Source organism: Mytilus trossulus, chromosome 3 (assembly GCF_036588685.1).
Source record: "Mytilus trossulus isolate FHL-02 chromosome 3, PNRI_Mtr1.1.1.hap1, whole genome shotgun sequence".
NCBI classification, from domain to species: Eukaryota; Metazoa; Mollusca; class Bivalvia; order Mytilida; family Mytilidae; genus Mytilus; species Mytilus trossulus.
The window spans coordinates 9116129-9128334 of record NC_086375.1 but is presented as its reverse complement, the minus strand read 5'-3'; the positions used below and the strand labels follow the sequence as shown (position 1 = coordinate 9128334).

The 12206-nt window shown below is 34.2% G+C and overlaps 2 protein-coding genes across 2 annotated transcripts in view; one reads left to right on the top strand and one right to left on the bottom strand.

Moving 5' to 3' along the window:
- LOC134709942 (uncharacterized) overlaps positions 1 to 8932 on the bottom strand; it is a 36209-nt gene extending 27277 nt beyond the window's left edge. The window contains exons 1-3 of the mRNA XM_063570064.1: positions 8760 to 8932; positions 3335 to 3448; positions 1571 to 2784 (exon numbers count right to left, since the gene is read on the bottom strand). Coding sequence (XP_063426134.1) covers positions 1571 to 2784; positions 3335 to 3448; positions 8760 to 8870 — 1439 coding nt within the window. The 5' untranslated portion in view covers positions 8871 to 8932. The remainder of the gene's footprint in view (positions 1 to 1570; positions 2785 to 3334; positions 3449 to 8759) is intronic.
- Positions 8933 to 9187: 255 nt separating this feature from the next.
- LOC134710104 (dihydroxyacetone phosphate acyltransferase-like) overlaps positions 9188 to 12206 on the top strand; it is a 39524-nt gene continuing 36505 nt past the window's right edge. Inside the window, exons 1-2 of the mRNA XM_063570298.1 lie at positions 9188 to 9353; positions 11983 to 12179. Coding sequence (XP_063426368.1) covers positions 9317 to 9353; positions 11983 to 12179 — 234 coding nt within the window. The 5' untranslated portion in view covers positions 9188 to 9316. The remainder of the gene's footprint in view (positions 9354 to 11982; positions 12180 to 12206) is intronic.

Here is a 12206-nt window from a genome sequence, read left to right as displayed (position 1 = left end):
AAATATTAATTGTTATTTTCTGTGCTGTTGTTGGTATCATTTACATATTAATATACCAACAAAGTGTGGAAATTGCAAGTCTAATTTTTTGAATTATTGTCCATATTTTTTCCAAACACTGCAGAGGCGGATCCAGGGGTGGTCACCCGGTGCCGGTGACCACCCCCTGGGTTTGCAAAAATGGTGCACCATGTACCAAAAAATTGTGCACCTTGAACATTTTGAAAAATAAATTCGTCGATCAAATCAATTTGTTTATCGTAATCACCAGTGACAGGTATGTTTATACAATGAACATGTAATCAACAATTGCTAGTTACTTGGTCGATTTCTTTGATGTTAAAGTTTAAAAAAGACAGTCCACAATCTTAAATGTTTTTAGCAGGTAATTTATACTTTTTTTACATTACGTTTATCTGAATTTTTAAAGTTTGTATAATAACTTTTCTCGACCAATGATATTTTTTTTACTGTGATGCCAAAATTCAAAAATAATTTTAAAGTTTTAAAGTCACATGAATATTCTATATTGAATGAATACCCCCGTTCCATCATCTGTTTGTCTAAAAGTTTCGTTCATTCCAATTTTTAAGTAACTTATACCCTCTTTCCTTCAGGAAACGCCACAAATCAGCCCCCTTTGAAGAACAACGACTTGAAATTGACCTAGCATTGATACGAATAAAAGTGATCAGATTAAAGAAACAACCCCCAACTTACATATAAGTACAAACGACATTGGTTTTGTAAAACAACCAACACGTAAATTAACAAACAAAGAGAAATTTAATTTAATAAGAAATCATTTCCAACCTGGAATAAACTATAACTTTCCTATAAAAAATATGCAGGAAAGAACAGACTGTTACAGCTGAATTTGCTAAATTGCTATGATGGGCTAGTGTACTCACCTTCACAAGAAGGAGCTTACTGCATATACTGTGCTCTGTTTGAGGTTGATAGTTTGGGAACATTATCATGCAAACTATTAACAGGTATGGCACATGCAAGTACAACTAGCATTTCGGCCATGATGAGAAATCATGCAAAAAAGTCATACTGAAGCTAGAGCAAAAGCTCAACATTTTCTTGACAACATTAAGCAAAGGACTACTGATATTCAAACATTTATTGATAAAGCAATGAATGAACGTATAAAAGCAAACCGAACTTGATGTTATAGTTGACATATTTGCACGCAGGCATCCAAGAAAAATGAAATTGGAATCAATTTTATAAATAATGTGTAACTTTTGTCTTCTATAGTTATAACTATTTTCATGATACCAATAAAAAAAAAATAAAAAAATTTAAGATTTCAAAAGGTGACCACCCCCTAATAAATTCCTGGATCCGCCCCTGCACTGTATTTCAACACTTGCAAGAACATACTATATTGAGAAAATAACAATAAAAATGTAAATCAAACAAAAAAACTCTCAATTCATTTGCATTGATATTGCACATTTTCAGCATCACATAAAACTAATGGACATACATGACGAATATGTATATAGTAAATGTGTTTTATTTGGATTATCTCCCCTTATTATTTTTAAAGTAGTTTTACCTTGTAGGTGCCAACAACCATGCACCATCAACCCCATACACAAACTCTTTATCAACCATATATTTATAGCTATCTGCCTGGTTCTGTGGTGGAACAGTTGTCCCATGAAGAGTCAACAGAACAGGACAAGATTCTCCCATACAGTTACTCAGTGGATATATTGCTGCAGCATGTTGGACAGAACCATCATGATCCAGGAACGTAAACAGAAAAGACTCCTTTAATTTTCTACATCTCAAATTCACTAGAAAATCTCTATTTCCTTCTGAAGTCAATAATTTTAGCTTTAATTGTATATTTTCACATGGCAATATCTCTGACGATTCGAAAACAATATTTATAGGTAGAATCTGACCTGGTGCAATATGAACTTGGTTTAAGAGTTCAAAGTTCATATCATTGCCATCTGATTGGTCAACTAGTTTAATCTTTGATATTTTTATCCACTTTGAAAAATGGTAGTTGGCAACTGGTATAGCTATATGTTTACCAAATACATGCCCATCAACAATATCTGGTAGATAATGAGGATTCAAAATTTCAAAAGGGACTTGTTTAATCTGTAGGCTACACATCAAATTAGCTCCAACTTTCCCTCTTAGTCTGACATATATAGAATGTAAACCTCTATTGAGTTGAAGGCCAAAGTAAAACTGGTTTCTATGGTAAACATCTCCTGTGACTGGTATCCCATCAACATATATAGTATGGTGGCCAAGACATTGTAAAGCAACATTTTGTCTGTTGTCATTCAAAGAAAATTCTCCTATAACCCATCCTTGCCATTCTGTGATTCCCATAGAGCTTAATGTATTGATTAATTCATTCCAGTTCACGGTTGGGGCAATTTTCATCACATCTTTTGGCTGTCTCTGGTTATATACCTGCCATGTTATTTCCCCTCCCGGAGAAAATTCTGAGTAAAACTTTTGATTTTTGTGTTCCCTATACTTTGATACATTGTAGATTCCCCCAAATGCCTCTAAAGGGTCGCCATCAAATTCTGTCTTTCCGATGACAAAAGGACCCAGATAGTTCCATTGTTTGATAAACGGAGTTATCTTTCCTGTTATTCTGGTTGCTTGTTTGAAACAAAAGTTTGCATCTGTTGACTTATCTGCATTATCATACAAAGTACCAAGTACTGACCATAGAAATCCATCATTCTTGTTGTCTGTTAGGAGCTTGATAGCACAAGGAATCACCTCCTTAGCCTAAAATAGAACCAGTGGAACTATGAACATTTGCTTATTTATCATACCCTGCTAAAAAGTACAATAAAGTATGTCATGTCTGTGGTAAAATGATAATTTGATGACTGATGAATCTAAAAATGCATCACACAGTATACATGGTATAGAATGATCAAATGAAGCTACATTCCAAATTTTAGGAAGCTCTGATTTTTATTTCCTTTAAAAAAAACACTTTATGAAATGGACAAACTGATGAAAAGATGAAAGTTTAGTAGAATTTGTCTCATGAAAATAATATTACCAAACCATTTGTTAAAGAAATTTAAGAACAATTATAAAGACCTGTTATGAGATTACCACAGCAAAATAGCATGCTTTGCCATAAATATTGCAAAAGTATTTTCTTTTTAACCATCAAAAGATGATCATCTTCTTTATATATTCTGTAGAACTATGTTTACAAATCATGTCTCTCAGAATTCAAGTGTGAAAATTACTTAGTCCTAATGATGATATTTGTATGATGTTTTAAACTTATTCAAAATAAAAAGAGGTAACATGTACTTACAGTTCTAGTCCATCTAATTTGGTTAACACTTTTCACATTTATCTTCTTCAGAGAACATTTATTGCCTTTAGTTTCTGCTTCCTTCAATTCATCTTCCAAGAAACTTTGAACATTCTACAGAATATAAAAAATAAACTTGAAACAAGTTATTACTGACAAAAATATATATTTTTAAGATGGATTTAAATCTTTTTTCCAAAAAGGGAACACTCGCACCATTCAGATACAAAAGGCAAATTCATATCTATAAATAAAACAAACGTATAGAACCAGGTTTTTAAATGAATGCCTCGTGGTTTCTTTACTATATAATAATAAACAGTTTGGTTGATTTTGACAGCATAGACAACATTTAGGTTCACTGCCATTAACCCTTTTGCTGCCAGAGGGACATTGATGTCCATGTTTTAATTCAAGAAAGCTTCTCCTCTTGCTGTATCTTTTTCAAATAAAAAACAAACAGGTCAACATTTTCTTCAATGCATCCCAAATTATGTAACAGTTATTTTGGCATGACGTCATCTATCGAACAATCTAATTAAAATTAAATCCTTTAATTGCTCTCATCTATCAAACAATCTAATTAAAATAAAATCCTTTAACTGCTTCTGTTCTGATATGTCGCGCATCAAGGTGGGCGACATATCAGAACAGGAGCAATTTAAGGATTTAATTTTAATTAGATTGTCTATCGAATGACATCATTGTTGGACATCTGACGTCAACCTGTCATATTTTCTTGCACACAAAATGCAACCTTGAAAAACAACTGGCAGCAAGAGGCTTAAAGAGCTACTCTGGTTTTCTCCTAAAAAGTCATTATTTCTGGTGAGTTACTGAGTGCAATTCATTATTGAATTGTATTTAATTTCTTTTGTATAGTCTCAATAGCACATAGCATATTTGAAGATTGTATTGAAGGTACCTTTATGAAGAATTCCAAATGATGTAATTTTAGTTGATGACAATGAAATGTACATTTTCTCATTTTTTTTTTTTCAAAAATAACTGCAATGAATAATAATCTGAGACCTCTAAAGAAACAAGATAAAATTTTAAAATCACAGTAGCAAAAAATTACTGTTTAACACCTAACAATGCAGGGATTCCTACCCTCATGGTATTGTGAGGGGTAGGACCTTTATCAGGACTCCGGGATTAGGTGTTTTAAAGCTTGAATTTCTGGATTGACCCTTTATCGGGACTCCGGGATCAGATGTTTTTAAGCTCAAGATTTGAGGATAGACCCTTTCAGGGAATTTCGGGATGTCAGGATTTAAATTTGGGACTACTGGATTTCATGTTTTAAGCCCAGGATTTGGGGATCAGGACCCCTCCTACCCCCTCCCTATTGTGAGGGAGGGTAGAAGGGGTCCTGATCCGGAAATCCCAAGCTTAAAAACACGAGCTATACTGATAACATCCACAGTTAAAAACCAACAGCTTGGAACCACATAAACAGACTTAACCAGAAAATGAAGATAAAATTTTTTCACTCGATTATACTTGTGACACTCTTATACCACATAGGGGTACACTAGGGGGAGGAGTATTTGTCCTTGTACAAAACGACATAGTAGCAGTAGCAGTAGAAAACCAGAACTAGTTACAAAGTGCGAGATTGAATGGGTGAAAATACAACTGAAAGACCAAAAAGAATTAACAATAGGCTCATTTTATATGCCTCATAGAAACATTAACGATATAAAAGAACTTGATAAATCACTAGACCAGATCTCCAATAAAAATACCAATTTCATACTTACTGGAGACTTCAACTGTCCAGATATTGATTGGAACACAATGTCAATAAACCCAAACGCACAAGATAAAGAAATACAAAAAGCCCTTATTGAAGTCCTAATGTCACACTCAATCACTCAGATCCATGAAACACCAACAAGAGGTGAAAATCTACTGGACATAGTGTTAACCACCAACCCATCACTAATCAAAACATCAACAAATGCTCCAGGTATATCTGACCATAACATGATCATAACAGACTGTGATACAAAATCACACTACCAGAGTAAACAGCCACGTAAATGCTACATTTACTCGAAAGCAAAATGGGAAGATCTCCATGAAGAACTGGATACATTATCCAACAAAATCAGGGATATGAACCACAACAATGCCACAGTTCAAGAATTATGGGACACATTTAAATACGAACTCAATGTAAATTTGGACAAGAACATACCATCAAAACTCATCCGCTCTAAAGCAAGCTTACCCTGGATAAATCACAAAATTAGAAAAATGTTCAAAAAGAAAACCAGGCTATACCTTCAAGCAAAGAGAACAAAGAACTGGTCAAACTAGATGTAAAAGACAAGTCTGTAAAGCTGAATGGGAATACATCAACAACACCATTATGGAGGGACTGGAAAACAACAATCAAAAACCTTTTTGGAAGTACATAAAATCTAGGAAACAAGACAACATTGGAGTATCACCTTTGAAAAGCAATGGCCAATTAGTGAATGATAGTAAAGGGAAGGCAGAATTACTGATACAACAATTTAAATCAGTATTCACAAGGGACAACGACAAAACATTGCCGAAAACAACAAAGCACATAAAGAACTCAAACCCATTCCTCGAAATAAAACATGAAGGAGTTAAAAAACTACTGAGGCAACTAAATCCATCAAAAGCTTCAGGACCAGACGGTATACCTAATAGAATCCTTAAGGAGTGCTCAAAACAACTTGCACCAGGACTCTCAATAATATACCAAAAGTCAATAAATACTGGAGAACTGCCAAGAGACTGGTTAAACGCTAACATCTCGAGCGTCTTTAAAAAAGGAGATAAACATGCACCAGAAAATTATAGACCAGTATCACTAACATCTGTGCCATGCAAAATACTTGAACATATCATCTGTAAACATATACTAAACCATCTAGACAAGCACAGGGTACTAACATCACTCAACCATGGATTCAGATCAGGATACTCGTGTGAGACACAGCTACTAGTCACACTGCACGACTTCATGAAATCACACGATGCTAGAAACCAAATTGATGTTGCTATCCTGGGCTTTTCGAAAGCATTTGACACAGTGCCACACAACAAACTCCTACGCAAACTAGACGAATATGGTGTGAGAGGACCACTGAATAAATGGCTAGAAATGTTTCTAACTCAGAGAAGGATGAAGGTTGTCATTGATGGAGAGGAATCGGAAGAAGCTACAGTGGACTCAGGAGTGCCACAAGGAACCGTACTCGGACCCCTTCTCTTCCTCTGGTAGCAATACACAGTTAGGAGAAAAACTTAAAATTGACACTCATAATTTTTAAACACCCTCTTTCCCTTCCTGTCTAACAAAGAAGGCTTTATATGTGTGTTATGCATGTATATACTTGTAGAAAGAGAATCTTCCATAGATTTGATTTCTAATGGTCATAAGGGTGAAATATAATCCCTTTTGGGTGTAACCATGGCAACAATCTACATTTCTTAGATACAAAATAGAGCAAAAAAGGGGGGTGAACATGTCACAAAAATCTCCAAAATTTAGTCTAAAGGAAAATTTCAATGAATTACAGTGATACCTTTCCTGAATCCATAGGTTTATATCTATCAAGTGGTCCAAAAAATATCATATGTCTTCCTGCTCGTTTTTCCATAAAATTGAGTTGAAAAGATCGAGCGCAAAATCTTTGTTGATAAACACTACAATAATTTATGGACCTATGAACGGTACGGATAGGAAAATACGGACTGTCAATCATTGAAATGGCCTAAAAAACATGTTCAAATCAATCTAAATGTTCATATAAACCCACTAAGAAGGCTATATTATTCTTCAATTATCTAAAAATCAATTTTATTGTACAAAAACTTTCATATTTAAAAAATTCACAGGGGCCATAATGTGAAACTAAACTTCTAACTGTGTATTGCTACCTTAAGGATTAACATTTTTTTTCCCAATTCCATTTTAAATTGATTTCTGTTTTCTACTAGTTAAAACGAGCATTTTCGCCTGCTAGTTTTGAAAATCGGTTCAGAAATAAATATTTTATGAAGGTTAGCAGTTGACACTGAAATGCAACAAAAAAGTGATTTTATGAAACATGCCATGTCAAAGTGCATTTTCTCCTTTTTTAGTAAATTTTCTAAAACTATACCTTCTAAGCCTGTCTTTCCTTGTTTAAAAACCTAAATTAACCTTAACAGTAGACAGCTTTTACAAGTTAAAGCTATTTTAAAGCTCTAGAATGTCAATTTTGTTGTGTATTACCATATAAAAATGGGCCAAAGACTGGGGTATGCGATTCAATGCAAAGAAATGTTACATCCTGAGCATTAAGAACAAAAGTCAGAAGTTCTATACCCTTGATGGACACATACTCCAACAGGTCAAACACAATCCATACCTGGGACTACAGATATCAGACGATCTGAAATGGACCACCCACATTTCAAATGTAACTAAGAAAGCGAATTCCACACTAGGCTTTCTTAGACGCAACCTAATATTTTGCCAAAAAGACTGCAAGAAAACAGCATACATTTCATTGGTACGATCTACGATGGAATATGGGGCAATTGTATGGGACCCTTATACATCAAACAACATCAACCAATTAGAAAGAATCCAAAGAAGAGCAGCTCGTTTCATCACAGGGGATTATAAATCAAGAGAAGAAGGATCAGTCACCAAAATGCTAACAGTGCTGGAACTTGAAAATCTACAGTCCAGGAGAACAAGCCAAAGACTGGTATTTCTGTACAAAGTGGTTGAGGGTTTGGTCCCAGCTATCAAACCTGACAAATTTTTGGTGAAAAGCAAAACCAAAAGGACAATCAAACCGACATGTTTTGTAGACTTTGAGAGCACAAACATAGTTACCAACTCAGTTAATAACAACTCAAAGGCAATTGATACTACAAACTGTAAAACTGAACAATTTAAAAACTCGTTCTTTGTCAAGACTGTCATTCATTGGAACCAACTGGAAGAAGCAGTAGTGTGCGCCAAGTCAGTTGAGAGCTTCAAAACAGCTCTCCAACGTCGTAAATAGGCGCTCTCTCTCCCGTCGAGTAAAAGCCACTACTGGTACCTTCGACGTAACGATACAGATACGAAATCCTGAAATCCCGGGCTTAAAAAACACGAAATCCAGAGGTCCCGAAATTCGAAAAAGGAATTCCCGGATCCCGAAATACTGATCTGAAAAACACTCGATCCCAGAGTCCCGATAGGACGATCCCCCCTTTATTGTGCTGTTGCGTTTGTGTCAATAACATAATTGTATTTGTTTGCATGAAACAATAGTTATTTAAAGCAGCGACTTTCTATACTAACTAAGTAAGTATAGAAACTCCATGCATTGAATTTGAGGTATTAACAGACAAACAGTAAACTGCCCCTGGAACTGGCAAGTGTTTTCATTTATACATTTTCTTTTTTCTTTGAAAGTTTGCAGGATGTGATGTCCATTGTGATAAAGATTATTCCAACGAGTAGAAGCATTCTTTTAATGTCTGTTTCAGTGCAATCAAAGGCCATTTTATCATGAAGTGGTCAGTTTTTCAAGCACCTGTTCAGGTGCAGACGAATTTCATTTTACGACATCACTCGGTACCACATTAATCAAGTTCAAACTTTTGATTAATATTATTTTAATGCTAGAGTCGTGTTTAAAACATAATATAATGACAAAAACAGTATTTTCAGTAAATAGTTTGTAATAATTTTTATTTAATATAGTCGTAAATCGCTTTTTAGTCATCCAAGTATTGATTGTGTTTTAAAGTTAGGCATTTCGATTACAGAAATAAGTAAAATATTAACCCTGATCGATCACGCCACCGGTAGAACTGTATTCCGGTTTACTATTTGTCCTAGTGTTATGCTGAAAGTTTATTTACAGAGAACCAGAAAAAGCACCAACAACATTTGCAGAACTTTGGAATTCGTACTGAAGGAAGCAAGACCATTAACTAACCTCAAATATGTCAGACCAGTCAAGGAATTCGTGGATTAAACAAGGTATCAAAGGAAAATTTTGTATTTCACATTCATCATGTTATTCTCTTATTTATTTTGGTCATAATTCATGATCCTACAAGTTATACATGTTGATGATGTACTGATGTAGTACTTCATGACATTTGAAGGAAATTGACAGTTATCACAAGTCAAATGAATCCTGGTCTGTTTGCACCCAATCACGTTCGCACCCACTCACATTGCCCTCTTTCATTTTTGCTCCCTACACGTTCGCACCCAAAGTCCATTCGCACCCATCAAGTTTCCGTCCAATTTTTATTGGTTTTGTGTTTGATGGTTTCAGAGACATATAATACCATATGTCTCTGATGGTTTGTAATCGAGTTTTGGTAAGTCACTTAGTGTATTGCTATAAGTGTAATATGAGGCAGGCATAACCTGTAAATGGGAACGAAGTCTGTATGTATTTCTTTTTATCATGTTGATAAAAGAAACTGAAATACCGTACGTAACGTTCCCGATTTTGGTTCTGTTGTTAGGGAATTAGCTGTGACGTTCTTTAAGTTATGACGTCATATTCGATGTAAACAAAAAAAACTCTTTCATCAGGTAACGTTTTTATCATATCAAACAATTATTAAATTTGAATTTGTATTGAGATCCAATCTTATATTTTACTAGACTGATAAATATATTTTTTATTTCAAAGTCTCATGCAAACAAGACAGATATATGCGCAATTGCGGGGAAAACTGGAACAGGAAGTAGATCTGAAAAAAAAAGTTAACGATTTTGAGTTCATTAGTACAATGAAAAATTCGGGAAATTTTCCCGATTTTTTTTTTTTTTTTTTTTTTTGTATTGATTTTTCTACCGTAATTGGGGACTTCGTCCCCATATTAATTGTTTTTATTGTTTCTAAATAAAGTGAGATTCTGATGGTTTTTTTTTGTGTCATGGTAAGTGCATTGCTAAATCGTTTTTTTTTCTTTCTATTGTTTAATAAGGAATAAGGACTCTGACAAAAAAAAATTAATGTAAATAATTTGTAATCATGTTTTGGATAATGAATTGCTATTAATTTTTTTTTTACAAAAATACATTTTTGTACCAATAGACAACTTTCTGGTTTGATGCATTTCCATCAAAAACTCTGGTTTTAGTGAACGTCATGTGTGCCTTTAGGGGAGCTGTCACTTCCATTCCAATGTTTAGTGAGTGGTTGGAAAACTATAATTCTATATTGTACAAATTATTTGGCAAATTGAATTTTCAAAATTGACAATCAGCATTGCTGTCAATAGGGAATTGTCATTAAGTACTTATAGAACAACCATTATTTCTAGTTTATTCTGCACAATGACAATCACTGAGATTTTAATAAGGGCCTTGGCCGTGAGTGATCCTTCTGTCTGTCCATTGGTCACAAATTGTGTCTGCTCAATATCTAGGCAACTGTTATCATTTCATACTATATACTTGATATGGATATTAACCAACTCCAGAGGCTGTGTCATAATATTTTTACAACTTACTAGGTCAAAGGTCAAGGTCAAAAACTGGTTTCAGTTGATATATGGTTGTGTCCACTTTATCTTGAGAATGGTTATGATTTTAAAGTTAATATTAACCTACACCAGAGAGTATGTTATAATGTATATACAAATTCCTAGGTCAATAACTTTGGTTTCAGTTGACAACCCCATATCCTAATGTAAAGATACAATTTTTTTTAGCACACATTATTCACAGAGGGCCCATATAGATGGCATCCATCTCAATAATTATAAAAAAAAAAGTAGATGTAACAGTGGTATGATTGCCAATAAGACAACTCTCCACAAGAGAACATATTACATAAATTATCGACTATAGGTCACCATACAGCCTTTAACAATAAGCAAAGCCCATACTGCATAGTTGGCAATAAAAGGCCTCAAATGACAAATGTAACACAATTCAAACGAGAAAACCAACATTGAACCTAATTTATGTACAAAAAATATACGAAAAACAAATATGTAACACATTATCAAACAATAACCACTGATTTACAGGCTACTGACTTGGGATAAGCACATACATTTTGTACATTAAGAATGTGGTGGGTTTAAATATGTTTGTGGGATCCAAACCCTCCTCTAACCTGGCACCAGTAGTGCAACAGTACAACAGAAGAAAGAACTAGTTCTTACAACATTCATCCTATTTAATGTTAGGTTATAAAGTTGAACAACAGCCCAACAATAGGTACTTAACCAGATTGGCCCACTTAGCCATTTCTGTATTGTAGACAACTTGATTGCACTTCTCTTCTTACATCCAACATTGTTAACTTATTTGCCATTTAGTAATAAGACCTTTTTTCAGCCTCTTTCACAAACTAGTCTGCTATTTTGTTCCTGGCTATATTAGCGTGGCCTGAAATCCAAGACATTGTTGTTAATATGCAGTATCTGTCAAGAAACTTATGTACAAAATATGGTAAAACGGGACAGATTAAACATGGCAATGTAAAAAGGTCAGAAATAACCATTAATCGATAGATTATACCTCAATTTGAGATAGTCCATCACTGGACATATATTATAAAGTATTATGTATATTAAGATACATGTATACCACAATGTTTTCTGTTGAGTGTTTTAAAAATTGTCTTCATTTACAGATAATCCCAGGCTAGTGTCTGCTCGACAGAAAGACATTTATGAAGATATTTTGGAGGACAGAAGACATTCAAGTGATGTTGTTTGGTCATTTAGGACGAGAGAAGAACCAAAATATAAGTACAACAAACCAAGAACACCCGATGAGATCAGAAAACATGTTATGCATAGTGATCGTGTCAAATATGCTGTTGAAAAGGTATTTTCTGTTTTAGTGTAATTGTTT